At 40.2% G+C, this 23741-nt stretch overlaps 1 protein-coding gene and 1 long non-coding RNA gene across 2 annotated transcripts in view; one reads left to right on the top strand and one right to left on the bottom strand.

Annotated features, from left to right (window-relative positions):
* The window catches only part of LOC124596428 (nose resistant to fluoxetine protein 6-like), a 183020-nt gene that overhangs the window by 46659 nt on the left and 112620 nt on the right, over positions 1–23741 (bottom strand). Inside the window, exons 9-10 of the mRNA XM_047135560.1 lie at positions 11262–11455; positions 783–924 (exon numbers count right to left, since the gene is read on the bottom strand). Coding sequence (XP_046991516.1) covers positions 783–924; positions 11262–11455 — 336 coding nt within the window. The remainder of the gene's footprint in view (positions 1–782; positions 925–11261; positions 11456–23741) is intronic.
* LOC124596429 overlaps positions 1–23741 on the top strand; it is a 39193-nt gene that overhangs the window by 8350 nt on the left and 7102 nt on the right. The window contains exon 2 of the long non-coding RNA XR_006978296.1: positions 5928–6124. This is a non-coding gene — a long non-coding RNA (uncharacterized LOC124596429). The remainder of the gene's footprint in view (positions 1–5927; positions 6125–23741) is intronic.

A 23741-nucleotide genomic window follows, 5' to 3' on the forward strand; every position in this document is an offset into this window, starting at 1 on the left:
GGAAATATCTTACAATACACATCTGATTTTTGGGTCTCTGCCTGACTACGAATCTTCCGTCATCTTCAGGTTTTTTTCGAATTACACCTCCTCCTCTTGTGATTTCTGAACAGTGTAGCCACTACTACTAGCTGAAATTTATTGCAGACCTCAATTACTCTTTCTTCTCTCTTATTCCTATTATGAAGCTCATGTTCCCCAATAACTCTTTCTTCTGTTCCTTCCCCCACTATCCAAGCCACCATGATTATTAGATTATAATCTCTTTTTGCATACTGTATTACCCATTCAATATTGTCATATACTTTCTCTGTCTCCTCATGTTATGCCTGTGACATTGGCATGTATACCTGAACTATTGTTGTTGGTGTTGGCTTGTTGTCAGTTCTGATGACAACAACCCTATCACTAAACTGTTTGCAATAACTCACTCTTTACCCCACTCTTCTATTAATAAGGAATTCTACTCATGTAATGTGTTTTTCTGCTGCTGTTGATATTACCCAATATTCATCTTACATTCTTTTTATTACACTTCACTGACACCTACTGTATATAGAGTGAGCCTTTCAGATTTTTTAGCTCTCATACCACTTCAAACTTCTGACATTTCATACTTTGATTCACAGTATGTTACCCTTTCATTGATTATTCTATCTTTTTCTCATGGTCACAAAATGAAGCTCTTAATAAAAATAATTGACAAGTAAATAAAAATACAAGTACATTGGATCAATTCATTATCATTATGAGATAGTACTATGATATTAAGAGATACTCACCATAGGGACTTTAAACGCAGCTGAAATTCCCTTATGAGTGAGAATGCCAGATATCATTCCTATGATATATGGAGCGGCTCTAGTATGTGTAGTTACATAAGCTATTTGAAATGTTTTGTCCTCTCTTGGATCTTTGAAATTCCTAAAATAAAATACAAACAACATGATTTCATTGTAGGTCAGGAATGTTTTTTATTTTTATTTTCATTCTTTAAATTTTTTATATTACAGCAGTTCTGTAATGCAATATTGCACACAGTGAGAGGCATCTGTGCCTATCATATATTAAAAGAATAAAGGCTAACAGTTCTTTTCTCTCATTATGTTAAACAATCATGTATGATTTTCTGGAACAGTTATGATGAGTACAACCACCTATGTAGTGTAACAACAAAAACAACCAATTACAAAATAATTTAATTTGATGGACAAAAAATCTACTCACCAAGTGGCAGCAAAACACACACATAAAAGAAGGTTGTAATCAGACAAGCTTTTGGAGCCAGGTCTAGAAAAGAGGGGTACATTTCAAGAAAGTCACCCAGAGTTGCAGGTCAGGGGAGTCTAATTGCGTGGTATGAGAAGGAAAGACATTCCTTCTCATTCCATGTGGTAAGTCTCCCCTGACACACAGTTCTGGGCGATTTCACTAAAATGTACCCCTTTTTCTAAATCTCTCCAGTCCTTTTCCTTCAGCACTCCTACTTCACCTCCCCCCACGAACCATGGACCTTGCCGTTGGTGGGGAGGCTTGCGTGCCTCAGCGATACAGATGGCCGTACCGTAGGTGCAACCACAACGGAGGGGTATCTGTTGAGAGGCCAGACAAACATGTGGTTCCTGAAGAGGGGCAGCAGCCTTTTCAGTAGTTGCAGGAGCAACAGTCTGGATAATTGACTGATCTGGCCTTGTAACATTAACCAAAACGGCCTTGCTGTGCTGGTACTGCGAACGGCTGAAAGCAAGGGGAAACTACAGCCGTAATTTTTCCTGAGGACATGCAGCTTTACTGTATGATTAAATGATGATGGCGTCCTCTTGGGTAAAATATTCCAGAGGTAAAATAGTCCCCCATTCGGATCTCCGGGCGGGGACTACTCAAGAGGACATCGTTATCAGGAGAAAGAAAATTGGCATTCTACGGATCGGAGCGTGGAATGTCAGATCCCTTAATCGGGCAGGTAGGTTAGAAAATTTAAAAAGGGAAATGGATAGGTTAAAGTTAGATATAGTGGGAATTAGTGAAGTTCGGTGGCAGGAGGAACAAGACTTTTGGTCAGGTGATTACAGCGTTATAAATACAAAATCAAATAGGGGTAATGCAGGAGTAGGTTTAATAATGAATAAAAAAATAGGAGTGCGGGTTAGCTACTACAAACAGCATAGTGAACGCATTATTGTGGCCAAGATAGACACAAAGCCCATGCCTACTACAGTAGTACAAGTTTATATGCCAACTAGCTCTGCAGATGATGAAGAAATTGATGAAATGTATGACGAGATAAAAGAAATTATTCAGGTAGTGAAGGGAGATGAAAATTTAATAGTCATGGGTGACTGAATTCGTCAGTAGGAAAAGGGAGAGAAGGAAACATAGTAGGTGAATATGGATTGGGGGGAAGAAATGAAAGAGGAAGCCACCTTGTAGAATTTTGCACAGAGCATAACTTAATCATAGCTAACACTTGGTTCAAGAATCATGAAAGAAGGTTGTATACCTGGAAGAATCCTGGAGATACTAAAAGGTATCAGATAGATTACATAATGGTAAGACAGAGATTTAGGAACCAGGTTTTAAATTGTAAGACATTTCCAGGGGCAGATGTGGATTCTGACCACAATCTATTGGTTATGAACTGCAGATTGAAACTGACGAAACTGCAAAAAGGCGGGAATTTAAGGAGATGGAACCTGGATAAACTGAAAGAACCAGAGGTTGTAGAGAGTTTCAGGGAGAGCATAAGGGAACAATTGACAGGAATGATGGAAAGAAATACAGTAGAAGAAGAATGGGTAGCTTTGAGGGATGAAGTAGTGAAGGCAGCAGAGGATCAAGTAGGTAAAAAGACGAGGGCTACTAGAAATCCTTGGGTAACAGAAGAAATATTGAATTTAATTGACGAAAGGAGAAAATATAAAAATGCAGTAAATGAAGCAGGCAAAAAGGAATACAAATGTCTCAAAAATGAGATCAACAGGAAGTGCAAAATGGCTAAGCAGGGATGGCTAGAGGACAAATGTAAGGATGTAGAGGCTTATCTCACTAGGGGTAAGATAGATACTGCCTACAGGAAAATTAAAGAGACCTTTGGAGAGAAGAGAACCACTTGTATGAATATCAAGAGCTCAGATGGCAAACCAGTTCTAAGCAAAGAAGGGAAGGCAGAAAGGTGGAAGGAGTATATAGAGGGTTTATACAAGGGCGATGTACTTGAGGACAATATTATGGAAATGGAAGAGGATGTAGATGAAGAAGAAATGGGAGATAAGATACTGCGTGAAGAGTTTGACAGAGCACTGAAAGACCTGAGTCGAAACAAGGCCCCGGGAGTAGACAACATTCCATTAGAACTACTGATGGCCTTGGGAGAGTCAGTCATGACAAAACTCTACCATCTGGTGAGCAAGATGTATGAGACAGGCGAAATACCCACAGACTTCAAGAAGAATATAATAATTCCAATCCCAAAGAAAGCAGGTGTTGACAGATGTGAAAATTACCGAACTATCAGTTTAATAAGTCACAGCTGCAAAATACTAACGCGAATTCTTTACAGACAAATGGAAAAACTGGTAGAAGCGGACCTCGGGGAAGATCAGTTTGGATTCCGTAGAAATGTTGGAACACGTGAGGCAATACTAACCTTACGACTTATCTTAGAAGAAAGATTAAGAAAAGGCAAACCTACGTTTCTAGCATTTGTAGACTTAGAGAAAGCTTTTGACAATGTTCACTGGAATACTCTCTTTCAAATTCTGAAGGTGACAGGGGTAAAATACAGGGAGTGAAAGGCTATTTACAATTTGTACAGAAACCAGATGGCAGTTATAAGAGTCGAGGGACATGAAAGGGAAGCAGTGGTTGGGAAAGGAGTGAGACAGGGTTGTAGCCTCTCCCCGATGTTATTCAATCTGTATATTGAGCAAGCAGTAAAGGAAACAAAAGAAAAATTTGGAGTAGGTATTAAAATTCATGGAGAAGAAGTAAAAACTTTGAGGTTCGCCGATGACATTGTAATTCTGTCAGAGACAGCAAAGGACCTGGAAGAGCAGTTGAACGGAATGGACAGTGTCTTGAAAGGAGGATATAAGATGAACATCAACAAAAGCAAAACGAGGATAATGGAATGTAGTCAAATTAAATCGGGTGATGCTGAGGGGATTAGATTAGGAAATGAGACACTTAAAGTAGTAAAGGAGTTTTGCTATTTAGAGAGTAAAATAACTGATGATGGTCGAAGTAGAGAGGATATAAAATGTAGACTGGCAATGGCAAGGAAATCGTTTCTGAAGAAGAGAAATTTGTTAACATCGAGTATAGATTTAAGTGTCAGGAAGTTGTTTCTGAAAGTATTTGTATGGAGTGTAGCCATGTATGGAAGTGAAACATGGACGATAACCAGTTTGGATAAGAAGAGAATAGAAGCTTTCGAAATGTGGTGCTACAGAAGAATGCTGAAGATAAGGTGGGTAGATCACGTAACTAATGAGGAGGTATTGAATAGGATTAGGGAGAAGAGAGGTTTGTGGCACAACTTGACTAGAAGAAGGGATCGGTTGGTAGGACATGTTTTGAGGCACCAAGGGATCACAAATTTAGCATTGGAGGGCAGCGTGGAGGGTAAAAATCGTAGAGGGAGACCAACAGATCAATACACTAAGCAGATTCAGAAGGATGTAGGTTGCAGTAGGTACTGGGAGATGAAGAAGCTTGCACAGGATAGAGTAGCATGGAGAGCTGCATCAAACCAGTCTCAGGACTGAAGACCACAACAACAACAACAACACTTCACCTTCAACCCTTCTGCCTGAAGGAGGAGCCACTGGCTCTGTTCTGCTGCTGCTTCATGAGTAAATTTTTTATCAATCCAATTAAATTATTTCTTCTAAATAGTGTACTTTATGCATAGAGGTAGACCAATTGTACATATTTATCTACTATTTCAATAACTATTGCCTAATGATTGATATGTAGACAAATATGATGAGCTAATTGCAGAAGGTACAACAGGGAAAAAAACTGCTGCTCTCCTCAACCTGAAGATTCCAAGAGGCCATATTTTACATGTTGTACATGCTGCTCCAGCAGACAGCGACAGGACAGTGAGCAACTAACTACAGATTGTGACATTTGTTGCGTCAAATAATGCCTGTTGCCTGGGCTCCAAAGTCATATTTTGATGTTATTAAAAACTATAATACATGGTCCTGATGTTTAAGATTAAGATTTATTGCAAACCAGCTTTTGGCTTTCTAGGCCACCCTCAGGCAACTTAAGACTAAACAGATAGTTCAGACATCAGTGAGAGTTTGTTACTGTACAAAGATTGTTTTTCCAAGGACCTGTGACTTTTACGATTATCTATCTACACAAAAACACAATAAAAATAAATACACCTTACATAATATTATACTCAAAGATTAAAATTATAAGAACATACAGGCCAAAATAGTACACAAATGAGTACTCGCAAAGACTACCGTGTTATAGGGACAATACAACTGGTGACTGTGATGTACTGGATGAAACAGGATCGTTGTAAGTAGTGTAACTGTCCCCCAGACGTATTCCATTGACTCCTTCCTCCACCTCTGCCCCCTTCCCTCTGTCCCTGGTTCTGTTCATAGCTTCTTTGTATGTTTATTAGGCTTGTGCCTTTTGCATAGATACTCAGTCATGAAGGTTGCATATCTGGAAAAATATCATGTACAGCTAAAACCACTTGATGATGTTGTTTGGACTGTTTTTTTCATCTTGAGTTGTCAGAGAATGATGTAGAGAGCTGGAAGCTGGTTCACAACAAACTATAAAATAAAGGTTATTGTGTAACATCAGTATTTTGTATTTCAGTTTTTAATATGTCTATGTTCCTCCCTGTACTGATGGAATATTCAGTAAATATTATCATCCTTGGATCATTTCAGTGACTGGCGGGGAAGGTTGAGAGGACCAGTCTTGCTCACAGAACTTCAATGACGTTCACAATTAGCAACTTGGTCCCCAGAACTGATTATGACCTCCTGGTTCTCAGTCAAATGGACGGCTTAAACCAGATATACTTGTGTTTACAGTAATTAAGTGTGAAACAGTGAGACTAGCAATTCTTCTAAGGACATGGAAGGTAAGTACTGTTGTATGCAATAGTCAATATTGTATTAGGACCTGTTTATTAAGAAAACATTTATGAGCTACTCATCAAATAAAAAATAACAGTACATTATTTTTCTAAAACATTTATATTTGTATAGTCAACAGAGCTTAACTAATCCTAATACCTGCTGAAGAAATCACACACAGGAAAAATAATTTTCCAGTGAAAATTATTTGTAACATATTGTTAAGCTAATTCATTAAGTTTTACAAAAACACCCACATGTGCACCTGTTAAAAACACCCACATGTGCACCTGTGTGTGTGTGTGTGTGTGTGTGTGTGTGTGTGTGTGTGTGTGTATAAGTGTCCTTCATATGTGATTAAATAAAAAGGAAAAAGTCATGCAATCATAATTTTGTTAAATAACCTATCTAGACTAAAAAAATATTGTCACTGTGGAGAGGTGTTGAAACTATTGCAAAGTACTGAGAAATGGTCAACAGCAAAAAGATTGCCTATGTTTTTTTCTTATTGCATGCTATGATACAACCAGCTTGAGTGGAGATGCCATGAGCCTTTGGCACTGTAGTAGTTGTGCTTATCACTCCATGATTATGGAAAAGGAGCAACTGTTTTTGAAACTCAAAGAGCTGATCTGGTAGTAGTACAGGCAGAATTATGTCAGTTGACAGCTGCAGTTGGCAGCAGTAAGGTTAACAATACAGCAAATGATTGGTCTACAGTAAAACTTGAATCAGGCATGAGGCTTAAGGGACACTGCACATCTTCTAGCTTTTGTCTATGTGTCTCCAACAGTTTCACTGTTCTGCAGAGTGTGGACAAAATTGTGCTGGCTACCCAAGGATTTCAGGAACCCTCTAATAGAAGAGAGGAAAACTATTAGTTAAGGCCAGTAGCACAAGAATCACCAAGACCACCTGCTACATAGTAGTTATGAGAGGCAAATGTCCAAGTTAGTACAGAACTACCCACCTAAGCAGTACCAGGTAACCAGCATTTTTAAGTCAGCTGCAGGTCTCATTGGTGATACCTGTGATTTAGGGTCACTGAGAAAATGTCTTTGTAATGAAGGGTCCCTCAAAAGGATTGGGCCATAACCTCAAATATGCACTTGAAGGTGACATTATGCACATCACTGGGAATTATCCTGACTTTTTGAGCAATATGACAAGCCCAGGATGAAACATTATGTTGAATATGTAACTGCGAAGCTTCAGGAGTTACTCAGTATAGCGAGTTGACCACATATGAGCATGACTGATGTGACATCCCTCCGACTGTGACACAATCCATGATGTGGTCGACATTTGATTCCCAGTAATAGGGGACACTTGCACAACTAACTGTGAAATGTAAACTTTCACGGTCAGAAATGTCACAATCAATAAAATGTTACATGCTATTGTGCTGTGATCAAATGGATTTCACCTCAAAACTCAGTGTTTCATCCCCATCTGCAGAGGAAATTTTCAAGGAGGACCATAGCTTCTTTGAATGTCTGATTCACACCCTGACTCACAATTGACTACAGCCAAATTTCACTTCCGCATGCTTCCGTGTAGTGGCATGGCATCACATGTTTTCAATGCACAAGTGCAATTGGCTGTTGCTGACTGCCTTCATCCACTGTTGCTATCATTCTGTAACATTACATGAGTATGTCCTATATAGTCGGATCTACTTTGCGTCACGTGAGAGTAGGGGAGTTGAAACCAGTAGTGACCCATGACATCGTATCAACTTGAGATATTTTTATACATGTCATTCAGTTCTAAATTTTATTGGTTATTTACAGAGTAAAGAATTTAATTATGTACAACATTGAAAAGGTAATGAGTTTTAATGAGATAGATATAAATATGCTTTGACATAGCAAATAACCTTGTTGCATTATGCATGATATGTTTTCTCTTTGTAAGCAAAAAACTTCCGTGTTGCTCGAGTGTGCGATCATGTAGTTGTTGAGTGTGAATCCCCTGTGACTTTCATGAATGGGCATAGAATTGTTAATTTACAACCCACAATTGATTTAAAAATTATTCTAGAGAACCTAGGCCCAACTTTGTTGCAAACAAATTGCCCGTGAATTCTCAAATATCGGCGCAGAGTTCAAGATACGCGGCTGGACATCAGGTGTTATCGTTGCATGTGTAATTCAGTAACATTAACGGCAATTTATGGACATTAGCTTGATAATAATTATCAAAGACTTATATGAGCAGCATAGTAATCGTCTTGATGCTTAAAGCTAGCGAGAAGCGATTTACTGTTGGGATACGACAAATATTAATCATTGTATAGTCAACTTGTTGATACATTGCTTAGCAACTCATAAGCACATAGTGATAGAATTACTGAAATGATCTTTTAAGTATTAATGATCGCTACACACACATCAGAAACGAATTTCTCTAACTGTGAATGACTTCTGGATTGGATGAGGTTTTTTTTCAGCTGATTGGTATTAATAAACTTCTTTCAAGGTTGAAACTTCATCAATGGAGTTGTGCTCATTCAGTTTAGTAGAGCGATAGATAGTACTAGCTACGCTACTATTTATAGTTTTAAAAGTTTCTTTTGAGAAATGTTCGTATTTCAGTTATCAGTCTTCTCAAACCTGAGTGACACTCCCTCACAGCACTATGATATCGTGAACTGTCACACACATGTGCTCCCTTCTCACTACATTTCTGCATTGAAAACCCTGAGATGTAGCTGCAGTATGAAGAAGGAAGAAAGAAGAGGAAAGATCAGTGAAATAAATGGAGCAAAGAGAGAAGGGGAGGTCACAATTCAATGGTAGAAGACTGGTACACATCTTCTTCAGCACCAGAATCCAGATGTCACTCAGTTTCATGTCTGCCTCCTTCCTATTGAAATTCCTGGGGTGCTTTACAATCTCAATGGCCTCTCTCTATAATCTTTCATGGTATCTGCTTGAGGCTTCTAGTGCTTTAGTCCTATTAAAATGAATGTTATGGTCTCTTGCCTGCAGAGTATGTTCCACAACTGATCTGTCAGTCTCCTCACTTCTGCAATTGCCATTGGGTTCTTCTAGTCATTTCTTGGCCATTCTTTATGTATTACCCATGTGCAACTCCCCACAACTACACAGAATCCTATAAATTCCTTCTTTTTGAAGTGGTTGGCAAACATCCTTGGCTGATTTTATGTGATCTTGTATCTTTTGTGGGGGTATTTATAGATTACCATGATGTTCCAATTTTTCATATTTTTCCTCTGCAGTTGATAATGTCATTAATGAAAGGCAGGAAAACTTTCAATTTCACCAGCACTTGGTCATTGCTATGACTTTTACGTGATGGTCTTAACACTATTTTCACCTCAGCAAACAAATAACTGTTCTTGAGCAATTCATTGGTGAGTTGTTTTAATTCTGTGTCAAGTGTTCCGGTTCACAGATTTTCCTTGCTGTATCTGCCAACCTTTTTATGATGCCTCACTTTTGTTGTGGATGGTGGTTCCAATCCTGGTGTAGGTAACAGTCTGTGTGCATGGGATTTTGGTAAAGGGTGTGGCCCAAGCTATCATCTACTTTCTTGAAAACTAGCACCTCAAGAAAATTCAATCTCCCATTGCACTCCTCCTTCCTGGTAAACTGAATCTTCGGATTGATCCCACTGAGATATTTGTGAAAATGACCGAGTTCCTTCCTGCCATGCCACCACAAAATGAACGTATCATCCACATACTGAATATTTGATTCCAGTACATGGATGATAAGTTTGTTTTGTGGCAGTATGTATCCTTGTAATTTTACAAGTTTTACAAAATGTCTGATCATGTAGATCATAAAATTCTTTAAAATCAAGCAAGTGAGAAATTTAATACCTTAGCTTGTAAAATTGTGTTATTCATTAAAGCACATATGCACAAAGCTACATTGTCCAAGTGGAGCAGCTCAAGTAAGGAATAGGCAAGGATAAGTAAAGCCCATGTAAAAATTTTGTTTCTTCCAGCCCATACTTCCACCCAACAATCATCAGTCCACTCTCCCAGTTAGCAACCTTTTGATAACATTCCAAGAATTATACACCTCTTATATTTTATTGCCTTCTTTCCCTTGATCCATTTACAATCACACAAACCTCACAATATGCACAAATTAGTGCACCAGTGTACTAAAATTCATATCAATAGTATTGTGACTATGTAAAAAGACAAAATTATTATCAGCCCTGCCAAATTACCAAAAAGATCCTGGATACATAGCAACTCTGATGTCTTCAGCATATACATCTTCAATACCTTAACAATAGAGTGCATAACTTCACTCTGAAATCTACACCAGGCAGCAAAGTCTACATGAAAAATATTTCTATGCATATTATATTGTAATTATGCATATTTTAGTTTTGCTAAAACTAGTAAGGAATACATGTGATGGTAAGTGAGTTTAAGTATTCCAAAATCATAAAGATGCTTGTGAAAGATATACAGTTATTTGCTTGCACAAGATTCTCCTTGGTCACTTCTGCTGTGCCCAGAAAATAATTCAGTAAGTTAACACAGACTGGAGATATGCCAAATATGTCTTTACGTCAAAACAATGAGGGATACTTGTAAGAGCAAAGCACATTGAACTGAGTACAGAAATATGACACTAATACAAGTATGCAGAACATTTAGGTTTTAATTTTAATGTAGCTCTGGCGTAAAGAAGTAATATCTAAATTTTAGAAGAGAATGTTGCACAAGAGCTGAAAGAATATCTATCTTTATTATTAGGCTGGATGTTCTACTATGTTCTAATTACAGTTCCACATTTTCTGGAAAGTGGGTTTCATTTGCTTGCATGCATACATGTGACATGAGAGCTGTTATAAATCAAGTAAGGAGAGATGCAGCAGTATTTACCGTCATGTAAGACAATGTTTCATGAACAAATAAAAATGTGCCATGATACAAAGGAAAAATGGGTAAAGAAGGAAAAAAATGTAGGATAAAGAACAAAGGTAATAAAGCAAAATATTCAAGAAATTGTTATGGGATATCAGTTTGAATGTAGACAAATGTAAATAAAGGAGACTATGTTTGATCTCCTGTGCAAATATGTATAACAGGTGTCATCATTTATATCAGAGAATAATATTACCAACTGCTATTATTTTTCAATTACTAACCTGGGAAATGGTTTCACAATTGGTTCAATATTCCACATGTATACGACAAGGAACGGTATAAGTACTGACAAGGTGGCTATAACACCAGTTATAATCCAGCCAACTTTTGGCCATCGCCATATTATGTAAATAAGAAAAGTAGTCAGCACAAACATTTGGAAATCAACAGCCAGATACCAACTTGGAAACATGCACTGAAAGATGAAGAAAACAATACATATGTAATACAGAAAAGAAAGAAAATGAGTACTTTTAGAACACTGAGAGCAAAAAAGGGAATTCTGCCAACTTCTATAGCTCCACATTTTTAGCAGTTGTTGTTATGCAGGCATATTGAGAGCAGAGTCTGGCATCACTGTTTCACTCTTTAGTCATCAGTTCTGTAAATTGTACTACCAGAATGGTTTGAGGGATACTGGCAGTTAGTATTTTCAGTGCTTTACAAACAGAATTTGGTGTTTCATACATCAACTCTGCACTAACAAAATAACTGTTATAATGTACCAAACAAAGATTCCTTTGTCTACCACTCAATATACTCCCACAAGAACTAGCAGATCCTGTATTGTAAACACCACAATTTTGTAAACTTATAATCAATAGTCTATTTTTCACAATCTGATATTATAGTGAAGTACAAAAAACCTGATTTAATCTATATAAAACACTTTATTTATTCTAAATATATGTCCCTTTTGGAAACTGCTCCAATCAAACCTACATTTGAAAGAATGTTTCATTTTATATTTCAAATGTAACTACTACAATACATTAATTATTAACTTTTGACTTTGGGAAAATTACATCTTCTTGTAATTAGAATGAACTTCATGTCTGAGTTAAAAACATTGCTTAGCTGACAGTGGTGTCGATAGGTCACATCGACCACACAAATTACAATCTTTGGAACATTAACTGCTCTGACGAGCCACCATGTTTAATTCAATCTGCCTTTGTATTTCATGCAGTGTTCATGTGTATCAGTCTTTAGGGTAAAATATATGTGTATATAGAAAACTTGGGAACTGTTTATTATGTACATTATGACCCATATCCAGTAACCCATATTGGTGACCCTGGAAAAAAAGTTCTGTGTCTTCTGCGGCTTCCATGCCGGTCGTATAGAATCAACAGGTTTTGTGTCAGACGCCATGGCTACATCACCGCACATTCTTTACAAGGATTTGGAGGCCCAGCTCTTATGACCAGGCCAACACAACCTCTACTTTAGCAACTCCACAATGACCGTGTGTCACGCAGTTACTTCAAACAATGGACTCAGGTTTTGTTTCGCTGGATTATGCACAACAACAAGTGAAAAGTGAAGTGGATGATCTACTAAATAGTGTGACGATTGATTGCTTGTACGAAGTTCAAAGGAACCGAAATTCACACACGTGCTTTGATCCTCTAGGCACCAGGACGTCAGTTACAGTAGTGCCATGTGCAATACCGCCATTTTTGCAAAACACACACACAGTCAACTATTACCAAGCTACGCCAGCCTCACCTTCCTCACAAATCAGTAGCAGACATTTTTATGCATCCAGTTCGCCAGAACAAACCACCAGATTGGCGGCCCAGTTTCACGACCACATGGGTACAAGTGCCCTCAACATAGCCTCTTCACCCAGCAATGTTTTACTACGTCAGTGCAACCGCCAACAGGTTTCACCAGTGTTTTATGGTCCTACCACGAAGGGTGCATGGCCAGTGTACTCGGAAAACTCTTGTTGTTACCACTTTAAGCTCCAGGCCACGACCCCCACCCCCCCTGCCCACCCACAGGGGGCTTCGTTTCCGACCATATAACCACTCATTCCTTCTCCAGTTCCATCTGAGTCTGCCAAAGCAGCCTTCTGCATCATTTCCGAGTTGGACAATGTCAGCGTTATTCCTGCAATTTCCAGTCCAGTTTAAGGGCCCTCATTACGTGCCGCTCGCCCCTTCGCTCCCACAGTACCGACCGTGCCTGCCACGTTGTGTTTTCATGCATCTTCAGAGACATTACAACCAGCCGTTTCTCCAAACATCTGTGCTAGTAACATTTCCGCTCAGGTGATGCCGGATCCCAGCATGAACTCTTGTGCAGCGGGATCGCAGGCCTTCCAAGACATGCCGAAGCCACCTTTGTCTCCGCCTCCAGTCCACCTACCCAAAGTACCTCCCCTATACGAGAATAATCCAGTTTCATGGTTCGCACTGGTGGAGCACCTCTTTGAGCTGCATCAAGTGACTGATGACAACTCCAAGTTCCTATGTTTGGTCACACACCTTCACTACCACTTGGATTTAATTTGTGATCTCCTACTTTCGCCTCCACCACCACCAAAGTACGAGTTCAGCAAGAAAACAATATTTATAATCAAAATATGTATGAGGAATACCTGGGGGCCACACTCCCTCACAACTTTGGTGCTGCCTCAGGTTACTCGTGAGTGAACACACAATGCCAGACGTCGCCCTGTGGGTGGTATGGTCTGCCAAGTCACCTACCAACCTACAGATACACCTCCTGCCACACTCGAGTCTATCAGTTCTCACTAATGCATTGCAAATCAGCTGCATGCACTCCTGCGGCATAAACACCCAGCTCATCCACCATCGCTGTGTGACACTACACCTCCTGTTTACCGGCTGTCTGCTGGCAGGGGCAGGGCCCGGTCCGCTTCCAAACCTTCTACGCTGCCAGGCAGTACTCGTTCACTCTCTCCTATTTCCAAGCACTCAAGAATTGCCCACACTCCATACGTCTCAGAACAGATCAACGAGGACAAGCCTCCCCTGCTATCACAGTCACTGCCACCACCACATCTGGCTCATCCATACTGTCGGTACCACAAGATTTTTGGGGCTGAGGCCAAGAAGTGCAGGTTACCTTGCCAAGTGGTTGTTTATATGTGACAGACATTTCATCACAGTTTGTCTACCTAATTGACTCTGGCACTGACATGTCTATCATACCTCGATCGTTGGCTCCTACAAACTTTTCACTGACAAAGTCTCCTACGAGCTGTCACCGCATCAAAGTTACAAATTGTCGGTTCTGTGAAAGTGATGGTGCACCTATCCCCTTCTCTGCATTTCCTGTGGACCTTCTACATTGATGAACCAATCCTTGATATGGATTTTTTGTCCCATTACAAGCTCTCCCCGAACGTAGTCCAGTGTTTAGTGTTACACCACCCATCTAACACTTAGATGCCGTGCTCTGGCACCCAGTCTCCTCGTTCCATTTCTGCCACAACATGGGATTTAGTACATGAGTGTTCCATCCTCACGGGCAAGATTGTGATGTGTGTCACTAATCTACTTTCAGAATATGACTCAGTGGTGCACCTCTGCTGTGAGAATGACAAGCTGAAACAACGCATTGCTCACACTTACAACGAGGTTGTTAAGGCCTGCACCTCACTGTTGAAACTGCAATCTGCAGTTCCTTCACCAGATCGAACTTCATCGCCAAGCATCAGTTCAAACAGTCACCAGGTTAGTTAAAAAACAATCATTGCGTGTGACGATTCGCGTTCAGTGACCTCCACACTGCCCAACCACCCACTACGCACAGTGCCTCATGTTTCAAACAGTGTCTCTAATAACAGTCACTCATGCAGCACGATCACGCCCACTACACATGCAGCTGCCCCGCTTGTTGATAAACATTCCCCCTCTCCTGTGCACCAGCCAAGCAACTTGGCAGCCATCGCCGTCCCTTGTGTTACGCCAGCACCTCTCTCACCCACGCTGGTTGCCCAAGACAAAGTTAACAACAGACAGTCGCTGCGTGCCCCATTTCGCTCCATGCTGTGTGCACAGCTGACCTCTACAAACAAGCGCACACCGCACTTGCGTAATAGGCATGTTCCTTTCAGGCTGCCTTTTCCCAATCACTCTAGTGGCTATGCCTCATCGTGCCCCACTCATCCCAAAACTCCACGTTAGAACATTACTCAGCCTCATGTGCAGTTCTCAGTCTCTTCCGTCACTGATGGAATGACACACAAGATAATTACGACTGCTGGCCCTCCTATTAGACACATGGTTAGGCATCTCAACCCCATTAAGTTGCGCGTGGCCCGGCAGCAAATTAACAAACTTCTGGAGGCAGGCATCCCACAGCTATCGGACAGCAATTGGTCTTTACTAATTCACTTCATCACCAAACGCAACGGTTCTTTTTGAATGTGTGGTGATTACAGGCGTTTAAATTCTGTCACGGACAATTACCCCGTGCCAAATATAAATGATTTTACTCATATGTTATCGGGCGCCACAATATTCAGTGTCATTGACTGCAAATGTGCTAATTACCAGATTCCCATAACGCTGGAAGACATTCCAAAGACTGCAATCATCACGCTGCTCGGTTTGTTCCAGTACTACTTCATGCCATTTGGTTTAAAGAATGTGGCAAAAAAGTGGCAACGTTTCATTGGCTCAATCTTACGATGATTCGAGTTCTGCTTCACATACCTGGATGACATACTCATTTTCAGCAAATCGACTGAAGACCATGAAGATCATTTATCTCACGTCCTCCAGACTTTGGCATCCAACGGTGTTGAGTTCAACAAAGATAAATTCCAATTGTATCAGTCTTCTGTGACATTTCTGGGTTATACTGTCTCTGCAGACGGAATACAGCCTCCCAAATCCCGCATGCAGTCTATCATGTCATTGCCACCCCCGGCTATGTACGAAGAACTCAGATGTTCCCTAGGTACTATAAATTACTACTACCGTCATCTACCTTCTGCTGCTGCCGTGCAGGCCCCGCTGATGGACTCGCTCTCCGGCAAACAAACTTCGGTCGTTAAACCAGTCCGTTGGACTGAACCCATGCTAGAGGCTTTCAGGGCTCTTAAAACAGCTTTAGCTGATGCAGTTGTACTCTTCCACCCTAATCTGTCTGCCAATGAACACATCACTATGGACGGGGCAGTATTACAACAGAGCAAAGGCGACACAATTTCACCACTTCATTTCTTCTCCAAAAAACTGTCTACAGCACAGAAGAAATACTCCACTTTTGATAGAGAGCTTCTGTTGATGTGTGAGGCTGTCAAACATTTCTGCACTGACACCGAGGGCCATCCTTTCTTCATTCATACTGATCACAAACTGCTGGTGGACGCCTTCTGCGACCCACCAGAGGATCCTTCCCCCCCGATGCTTCCACCACTTCGACCTGGTCTCCCAATTTACTACAGACGTACACTACATCAAAGGCACGGAGAACATCCCCACTGATTTCCTCTCATGGATAAATGTCGTTTCAAGTATCGTAGATTTATCCAACCTCGCCACTCTACAGGCTTCAGACGAGGACACTCAAGATCTGCTCATGGACCTGCAGTCTTTGCTCATGTTTACCGAGGCTAAGTTCCCTGGCCTTTGCTCCTGCCCACGCTGCGCCAACAGGTTTTCGATGCCTTGCATAATCTCACCCACCCTGGCGTCTGAGCCACCACTTGCCTCATCACCGAGCATTTTGTGTGGAAAGATGTGAAACGGGACTGTCAAACATGAGCACACTGCTGCATTTCCTGTCAATGAAACAAAATAGGACGTCACACCTCTCCACCACTCGGCAAGTTTGACATCCCTAAGGGACTTTTCCGTCATGTAGATATCTACCTTTTTGCCTCTGTTGGAGGGCCACTGGTATATCCTGTCCACAGTAGACTGAATGTCTCGTTGGGTGGAAGCTGTCCCCTTAACCAATATCACAGCAGAAACTGTGGCCAAAGGATTCATTTCTTCTTGAATCACTCGGTTCGGCTGCCCGTCCACCATCTCAACTGACCAGGGTCGACAATTTGAATCTGCTCTTTTTACGATTCTCTGTAACCTTTGCGGTATTAAAAAGATCCATATGACAGCCTACCACCCACAGAGCAAGGGGTTTGTGGAACAATGGCACCGCAACCTTAAAACTGCACTCATGTGACATGACTGTTTCTGGGCCGAGGCACTTCCTTGGGTGTTACTAGGCCTATGTCCTACATTTAAACCAGATTTACATGGGATGATTTCAGAATTCGTTTTCAGCAAAAACCCGGTTTTACCTGGGGAACTAATTCTCCCCCTAGGTTCAGGGGATTCCCCCTCCTTCCCAGGCTTTATCAGAAGGATGCGTGCACACTTTAGAAATACCCAGCTACACCCACCTGTCAGCCATTCCCCACCTGACACGTACGTGCTGACTGCACTCAGCACTTGCTCACACGTCATACTCAGGGACGACTCTGTCAGACAACCCTTACAACCTCCTTACCTTGGCCCCTTCGAAGTACTCCGGAGGAGCAAAACTACATTCGACATTATGATAAAAGATCACCCGCAAACCATTTCTCTACACAGGCTTAAGCCTGCCTTCATTGACTCGGACAACCCTCTGCCATCCCAGTCGGACTGCCCGAGCACATGTTCTTTTGACGAATCCGCTAATGAGTCTCCTCAACCTACGGTTGGGTTTTCTCCATCCAAAGAGTCACCACTGCAGTTTGCAGGTACCTCATGCATGTCATCATCATCCCCATTCACAGGTTTTGAACACATTTCAGGTACTAGAGACGCAGATGTCCCGTCCTTCGTTTTACACTGGAACATATCACCTGACCGCGTCGACGACATTTTGAGTATGGTGTTAGATCATCGTGTGCTTGTACTCCTCACCGACAGCACAGACCCAACCCTCACCAAGGAACTCAATGTCATGACAGTGCACAGCTTGTCCCTTCCACAAGAGTGTGACCTGTCATGTGTTCAAGCTTTCATTTCTTCGGACAGCTCAGTATGTATTTGGGGAAGGCACACTCACATACCGCCTCCTCTCCGATACCGCTACTCCCAAGTTGGCTGATGCATCATTCCCCCCTGCTGGTTTTCGGATTACAAGTTGAACCGGCAGCTACCCGCCACACCTTTGCATGCTGATCCGATGGAGATGGAGCTTCCGGTCGTGCGCCTGCCGCTTCGCACCACTCACGCCGGCGTTGACACCCACACGACTCCCCTTCAGGGCTCAAAGGCTGTACTCCATACTGCGGGGGTTGGGGCTGTGTGGCTTTGATAGGTCACATCGACCACACAAATTACAATCTATGGAACATTAACTGCTCTGATGAGCCGCTATGTTTAATTCAGTCTGCCTTTGTACTTAATGCAGTGTTCATGTGTATCAGTCTATGGTAAAATACATGCGTATATAGAAAACTTGGGAACTGTTTATTATGTATATTATGATCCGTACCCAGAATCCCTTGTAAATCTTACACTACAGAAAATCATTTTTGGAAATAGGTCATGTAATGATCCTTCCCAGATGACTTGTAAAATGCATTTATTTAGCAATGTTTTCAAACACAATTATTTTTAATTATAAGTCTGACCAAGTGAAAACAGAAACAATGTCATGCAGTAATTTCATTGTTTTTATGCTGTATGTTGTATGGCATCAGTGTATGCTGAATTAGTTGATTTCTTCCTGAAGTTGAATAATTCAGTCTGCAACAGTTCGATGTTTATACTTGGGTTACATGTAAAGAGAAAATATTGTTTTATTAAACTGAAGTTCCACAATGCACAGAAATTATCTTTATCACATACTGGAGTGTGTGGAAGAGACATACATACCAGAATTTATGGGTTTTCTATTTACAGCAGTATGGTTATGGTAACCCTATTGTCAAGTTAATAATTAAAAGTTAAATATCTGCTGTTTCACACAGTGCTACTACTTTTTATGAAGTTTCTGTATAGTTAAAAATTCAGCAGAAACAAAATACAAAATTATTAAATTTGAATTTCAGTTATAGTATCATTTTTAGTGGAATATTATATAGTGCAGGTACACATGGAATATTGTCACTACATTAAAGATGTTAACTTTGAAGCTAATTTCATTCATATATTATATTTGTATACTATAACTTGTTGATTAAATTTACAGCAAAAACTTCATCTTAGTAGTCAATGTCAGTTCTAAAATACCACTTGAAACACACTGCACTCTCCTGTCATTCAAAACTGAAATACCTTGGGGCTGTGATCTGCAACACAGCTACAAGTAATTACATATGTTATTAGAAAATACCCTATTACATACAATACTTTGAGAAAGCATCCTTATTTACATCTACAGCCACTCAGGAAATCCACTGATGTGCATTCCACAGGGTACTTCTGCAGTGCCATGTATTACAGTTTATTCCTGTTCCACTGGCATATGGAGTATAGGTAGAATGACTGCTTAAATGCTCTATGTGTGCTGTTATTAACATAACCTTATCTTTGCAGTCCCCACAGAACAATACATAGGGGGCACAGCGTACTTCTAGCTTCCTCACTTAATAGTGGTTCTCGAAACATTCTGGCTAGGCTTTTATATGATATTTTACGTCAGTCCTCAAGTATCTGATGTTTCAGTTTTTTAGCATTTCTGTGTGTCAAACAAACATTTGATTATTTGTGCTTCCCCTTCTTTGTTTACATCCAATGTGCCCTATTGTTGTTGTTGTGGTCTTCAGTCCTGAGACTGGTTTGAAGCAGCTCTCCATGCTACTCTATCCTGTGCAAGCTTCTTCATCTCCCAGTACCTACTGCAACCTACATCCTTCTGAATTTGCTTAGTGTATTGATCTCTTGGTCTCCCTCTACGATTTTTACCCTCCACTCTGCCCTCCAATGCTAAATTTGTGATCCCTTGATGCCTCAAAACATGTCCTACCAACCGATCCCTTCTTCTAGTCAAGTTGTGCCACAAACTTCTCTTCTCCCCAATCTTATTCAATACCTCCTCATTAGTTACGTGAACTACCCACCTTATCTTCAGCATTCTTCTGTAGCACCACATTTCGAAAGCTTCTATTCTCTTCTTGTCCAAACTGGTTATCGTCCATGTTTCACTTCCATACATGGCTACACTCCATTCAATTACTTTCAGAAACGACTTCCTGACACTTAAATCTATACTCGATGTTAACAAATTTCTCATCTTCAGAAACGATTTCCTTGCCATTGCCAGTCTACATTTTATATCCTCTCTACTTCGACCATCATCAGTTATTTTACCCTCTAAATAGCAAAACTCCTTTACTACTTTAAGTGTCTCATTTCCTAATCTAATCCCCTCAGCATCACCCGATTTAATTTGACTACATTCCATTATCCTCGTTTTGCTTTTGTTGATATTCATCTTATATCCTCCTTTCAAGACACTGTCCATTCCGTTCAACTGCTCTTCCAAGTCCTTTGCTGTCTCTGACAGAATTACAATGTCATCGGCGAACCTCAAAGTTTTTATTTCTTCTCCATGGATTTTAATACCTACTCCGAATTTTTCTTTTGTTTCTTTTACTGCTTGCTCAATATACAGATTGAATAACATCGGGGAGAGGCTACAACCCTGTCTCACTCCTTTCCCAACCACTGCTTCCCTTTCATGTCCCTCGACTCTTATAACTGCCATCTGGTTTCTGTACAAATTGTAAATAGCCTTTCGCTCCCTGTATTTTACCCCTGTCACCTTCAGAATTTGAAAGAGAGTATTCCAGTTAACGTTGTCAAAAGCTTTCTCTAAGTCTACAAATGCTAGAAACGTATGTTTGCCTTTTCTTAATCTTTCTTCTAAGATAAGTCGTAAGGTTAGTATTGCCTCACGTGTTCCAACATTTCTACGGAATCCAAACTGATCTTCCCCGAGGTCCGCTTCTACCAGTTTTTCCATTTGTCTGTAAAGAATTCGCGTTAGTATTTTACAGCTGTGACTTATTAAACTGATAGTTCGGTAATTTTCACATCTGTCAACACCTGCTTTCTTTGGGATTGGAATTATTATATTCTTCTTGAAGTCCGTGGGTATTTCGCCTGTCTCACACATCTTGCTCACCAGATAGTATAGTTTTGTCATGACTGACTCTCCCAAGGCCATCAGTAGTTCCAATGGAATGTTGTCTACTCCTGGGGCCTCGTTTCGACTCAGGTCTTTCAGTGCTCTGTCAAACTCTTCACGCAGTATCTTATCTTCCATTTCATCTTCATCTACATCCTCTTCCATTTCCATAATATTGTCCTCAAGTACATCGCCCTTGTATAAACCCTCTATATACTCCTTCCACTTTTCTGCCTTCCCTTCTTTGCTTAGAACTGGGTTGCCATCTGAGCTCTTGATATTCATACAAGTGGTTCTCTTCTCTCCAAAGGTCTCTTTAATTTTCCTGTAGGCAGTATCTATCTTACCCCTAGTGAGACAAGCCTCTACATCCTTACATTTGTCCTCTAGCCATCCCTGCTTAGCCATTTTGCACTTCCTGTCGATCTCATTTTTGAGACGTTTGTATTCCTATTTGCCTGCTTCATTTACTGCATTTTTATATTTTCTCCTTTCATCAATTAAATTCAATATTTCTTCTGTTACCCAAGGATTTCTATTAGCCCTCTTTTTTTTTACGTACTTGATCCTCTGCTGCCTTCACTACTTCATCCCTCAGAGCCCTATGGTAAGTCCTATTTTGTTGAGCAATATTCTATGTTTGATCACAGGAGTGTTCAGTAAGCAATCTCCTCTGCACACTGACTGTATTTTCACAGTAGCTTACAAATGAATCAAAGTCTGCCTTCTGATTTACCTTCAACTGTGCCTATGTAATTATTCCATATCATGTCACAACAAATTATTACTACCAAGTCTTTGATTTAGTTGACTGAGTCCAGTTGTGATTAATTGATGTTGATCTTTAAATGTTTAAAGGAAGATGTGACTGAATATTTGTGCAGTGTTTTAGAGTATTTTGTTACATATAACTGTGTCACCTGCAAAAAGATGAAGTTAATATTAATACTGTCTCCCAGATTATTAACATACATCATCATGAGTCAAGGGCTCCAACACACTTCTGTGGGGCACTTCTGAAGCTACTTCTGCTTTCTCAATGACTTTTCATTCAAGACAATGTGTTATGTCATCCCCCCCCCCCCCCCCCCCCCCCCATATTATCATACTTAATTAATTATTGCTTCTTGATTCAAATCCCTTTCAGAAGTCAAGAAATACTGCATCTACAGGACTGTCTTGACCCATGCCTTTCAGGGTGTCTTGTGAGAAAAGCAAGAGTTGAGTTTCGCTTGATTGATATTAATGGAACCCGTGCTGGTTCCAATAGAGGTTACTCTGTCAGAGATATCTCATTATACTTGAGATCAAAATGTGTTCTAAGCTTACACACCAGATGAATGACAGTAATACTGGGCACCAGTTTGTGGATCATGTCTGTTATCCTTATTGTTTATGGGTGTGACCTGTGCCCTCTGCCAATAATTGAGCAAAGTTTGTTCATCACGTAATCTACAGCATGTTGTGGTTGAGAGGGTCAGTAACCAAACTGTCCATTCTGCAAAGAATCTCTGAACAGTTTCATTGGGTCCTGGGGCCTTGTTCAATTTTAGTGTTTACAGCTGTTTCTCAATGCAATTGAAACTAGCATACCCTACTCATTTTGCAGTGGTGTAAAAATTAAACTGGGGCAGTCCTTTTGGATCTTACTTTGTAAAGGGGACAAATTTCATTGAATTCTGTGAGAAGTCTTTTAATAAGTTTCTGCTACAACAGTCATTGAAAGCTTCACAAAATGCTATTTTGACAGCCATATATGTTTAATATAGCATATCTGTATCTTTAGCCCTATGGTGTGTTTTACACCTGTTGTCCTGTTGCCATTGTTTTTAGAAGTTTCTTTGCAGTGACTATATACAATGGAGACAAGGTCAATAACTAACAAAAACATATTGCAGAATGGATATAATATTTAGAAAATCACACGAAAGAGAACAATGAATAAAACTGACAATTTAGTATAATGTACATTTTTACAACCACTATCAATAGTATAGTGCAGTGTGTGCAAAATGAAACATTTTGAGATTATTCACAAAATATGGAAAAAATCTGACTAAAAGTAGTGAATCACACAAAATAAATGATGTACTTATATAGAAGTAAAAAAAAATATTTCTGCTTCAGTAATGTATAGACAGACAAAGAGGTACTTTATAAGAACAACAGTTTAAGAGATGACTCAATAATATCTGTAATAATGGGAGGAATTGGACTTTTTAATATTAAAAAAATTATGTTAAAACTGAAGGTGAGTTAGTAAAGAATGAGGAAATTTTTTCCCATGACAATTTAAGCAAGATCTAGCTTAACATGGTCTCTTTATCCTCTGATATGTATGGCACAACAATCATAGAATCTGTGCCAACACTCCAATATTGCCTTCAGAACAACGTATTCTCCATAAAACTGGTCACCATGATTATTTTAATTATTTGTAATGGTGGTTTTTGTATCAAACAGGAAAGAGGAAAAAGCTACAAGAATTTTATTTTAGTTTCCTAATCATGCTGTGCTGCAAGTTACTGAAGCCCCCGACATGTCTACTATCACATTTGGTTTCCTTCTTGGATTAGTCACTTCAA

Source organism: Schistocerca americana, chromosome 2 (genome assembly GCF_021461395.2).
Source record: "Schistocerca americana isolate TAMUIC-IGC-003095 chromosome 2, iqSchAmer2.1, whole genome shotgun sequence".
NCBI classification, from domain to species: domain Eukaryota; kingdom Metazoa; phylum Arthropoda; class Insecta; order Orthoptera; family Acrididae; genus Schistocerca; species Schistocerca americana.